The sequence below is a fragment of the Pipra filicauda genome, unplaced genomic scaffold (genome assembly GCF_003945595.2).
Source record: "Pipra filicauda isolate LSUMZ 115617 unplaced genomic scaffold, ASM394559v2 scaffold234_size1211729_pilon, whole genome shotgun sequence".
In the NCBI taxonomy this organism is placed as follows: Eukaryota; Metazoa; Chordata; class Aves; order Passeriformes; family Pipridae; genus Pipra; species Pipra filicauda.
Window position 1 is genome coordinate 864,075 of NW_024104348.1, and position 3,185 is coordinate 867,259.

The window sequence follows — 3,185 nt, forward strand, 5'->3', positions numbered from 1 at the left end:
TGCTGACATGATCTGTGTTCAGTTCTCTAGTTGCACCTCATTAGGATGGTACTGTAGTATGTTAATAACCACTAACACATGTTAGTCCATTGTTAAGTAATTTCATTAAATATCCAACCTCTTCTGTTGAAACACCTCCAGCAGAGATAGTATTTATACTATTTGTTTAGAGAAGTCTCTATACTTACTATTCTACTTAATTAGATTCTGTAATGAATGGATTGTATTGCTACAAGTTGATGGATCCATTATCCTGATGATGCATGGATGCTATGGCTCTATTTTCCTGAGATCAAGCTAGGTAGTGGGGCCAAGCACATACCCCTTGGGCAGGTGTCCTAGCCCATGGTGGGGGAATTAGAACTAGATGATCTGTAAGGTCCCTTCTAATCCAAGCCATTATATGATTCTATCATTCTACAATACATAGAAACACACACAAGCACACACAGTCAGAACACTCAAGCACACAGTTGGCCATGCAGATCACAAAGACAGAAAAACCTCACCTTCTATAATAAGCTTTGGCAATTTAACTAATGACACTATGAAACCATCAGAATTAGCAAGACACTTAAAATCTAAGCACCCAGAACATGAAAACAAACCTCTACAATTTTTTCAGTAACATTTAAAGCCATATGACATTTAATCCAGTACTTTGCAAAATTTCACCGAACTTAATGACAAATTAAGTGTAGAATTAAGGAATTAAGTGTAGAAACCTCCTTCAAGGTTTCTTACTTCACAGCAAAAGACAAAAAGCCACATAGCACCAGAGAAATGCTTATTTTTTCTGCCATAAAATGTAAAAATGACTGTGATAATGCACAGAAACCAATAGAGCAGCAAATTAATATACATTCCTTCATCAGTAAACACTGTTGGAAGAAGCATAGAAAACACTGCTGAGTGTGAAGAAACAAGTAGCAGTAAAAATGACACAGTGGAAGAGGCTTCCTCTTTGGATAGATGAAAGTACAGACTTTTCTAAAATGCCTCAGATTTTGGTATTCTGTTGAACATTCTGTTTCTATTGAAAATTCTCTTTCAATAATGAAATACATGAAGAACTACTTTCTGTGAGCCACGGAAGGAAAGATCTACCACAGTAAATTACTCTTTAGTAAAAACTAACAAAAATTATTTATGGAAAAGCTGTGCAAGTGTAAAGACCAGTGGAACGGCTGCTTTGACAGGCATTCAAGAGAAGGATCCAGTGGTAAGGTTATATCCACAGCAATACATCTGGAATTAGTTCACCCTGGTATCCACAGATGTGCTATTGCAGCAAAGAAAGGGAGCCTGACAGGCACAAGGTGCTACACTGATGTGATTCATTTCATGAAAATAAGACTTTGAAAAAGTAAAATCTTTACAATAGTTTGTAATGACAGAGGTGTTGACGATGAAACACCATTGTATCTGTGGTGGGTTGACCTTGGCTGGCTGTCAGGTGCCCACCAAACCCCTTTATAGCAGCTATCTGATAAAAAAAAGGACCTGACCCAGTATGAGAAGAAGCCATACTGAAGAGCAAGTATTTCTCATAAACCCAGAAGTGATAATTGTGCAAGTCAGGGAGAGATTAAGGCGTCAGATATAAAAAACAAATCTAGACATGTAAAGTGGGACATCAGACACTGGAGTGCAAAGCTGCAGTTCAGCAGCTGTATGACCCATCAAATGCAAATCCCTTCTCCAAACTGAAAACACTGTATTTGAATCTTTATCCAATTTGCATGCTTAGATAAGTTGGCTGAGCTATCAACCACCAAAAAAGTGTAAAATAGCATAAATATTGAACGACATTATGATACTTGTCCCCCGAGATAAATAGGTGAGCATGTGCCGGTAACAGCTCATTGTGATTGACATTGCCTTGCAGATCTGAGGCTTTCAGGAACCCAGGAGAAGCCAACCAAGAACTGCAAGCTCTTGGGTCACAATGGTCACGACTTTTGCCCTCCTTCTTCTATCAACTGCTATAATTGAATCCATGGCAGGAATTCTAGGATTTGGAATTATCTTGGCAGTCAGTTTATCTAAGTGCATCAGGAGCAAAATATGGTCTCCATATGATATGATCATGATCTCTCTGAGTTTATGCAGTGTCATTTTGCAGTCCTGGACTATACTGAATTCATTAATAAGTGTATATTGTGGTTCCTCCTGTTATGAAGGAAATGCGTTTGTAGTTAATAAGACAGTTTTTGTATTTCTTGACTACTCTGGCTTCTGGTCTTGTGCCTGGCTTAGTGTCTTCTATTGTGTCAAGGTTGCCAGTTTTACACAGTCCTTCTTCATCTGGCTGAAGCAAAGAATTGCCAGTCTTGTGCCCTGGTTGCTGATCACATCGTCGCTCTACTCCTTCACAACCGCACTTCCATTCACCTGGGGTGTCTACAGCATGCGCAACAACTTCACTGCTCCTTTAACCACGGCAAACTCTTCAGAAATGAGAGTCACAAGGAAAGACACTGTGGTTTTATTGATTGTTCTCAGTAATGCAGGCATAGTTTTCCCTTTAATACTGTCTACTGTTTCAAGTATTCTCCTGATTCGGTCTCTGTGGATACACACCAGGAAGATGCAAAGTAATGCAAGTGGCTACAGGGATCCCGGCTTAGAAGCCCATATGAGTGCCATCAAGTCAGTCTGTTCCTTCCTTATTCTCTACATTATATATTTTATTTGTTTGCTCCTCCTTATAAGTGATATTTTTTTACCTTTAAGCATTGGGAAATCCCTGTGTTCAGTTGTAACAGCTGCCTGTTCTGCAGGACACTCAGTGGTCCTAATTTGGAGCAATCCCAGATTTCGAGAGGTCCCAGCTAGGATTTTGCACCACGCAAACTGTCGTGTCAGAACTAGATCCCGGTAAAAGACAATGACTTAGCCTGGATTTTCTAGTTTAGGTCCAAATTAACCAAATTGGAGTCACCACAGGTACAGAATAATAGAAGTCAGAATGAATAGATCAGGGCATCATGGAATCATGTAGAAGGTGGGAATTTGCTTTACGTGGATGGGATTTTTGGTTATGGAGAATTGTGTAAGTTCTCTCCCATTTTCAATGAGGATTGCCTGTGGAATGCAAGTACTGTAGTTGCTGTGTTTTCCTTGGAAATCACCACTGTTTCTTTGGGACAACAGAAAAACAAGGCCAAGACTCAGACAAGAAT

At 39.5% G+C, this 3,185-nt stretch overlaps 1 protein-coding gene across 1 annotated transcript; it reads left to right on the forward strand.

Annotated features, from left to right (window-relative positions):
- Positions 1 to 1,948: 1,948 nt before the first annotated feature.
- Positions 1,949 to 2,884, forward strand: LOC113988488 (taste receptor type 2 member 40-like). The gene has a single exon (XM_027722148.1). It carries the CDS (start codon positions 1,949 to 1,951, stop codon positions 2,882 to 2,884), a length of 936 nt encoding a protein of 311 aa, XP_027577949.1.
- The last annotated feature ends 301 nt before the right edge of the window (positions 2,885 to 3,185 follow it).

Coding starts and splice junctions, on each gene's coding strand:
- LOC113988488 (XM_027722148.1), top strand. CDS start 1,949: ATGGTCACGACTTTTGCCCTCCTTCTTCTATCAACTGCTATAATTGAA.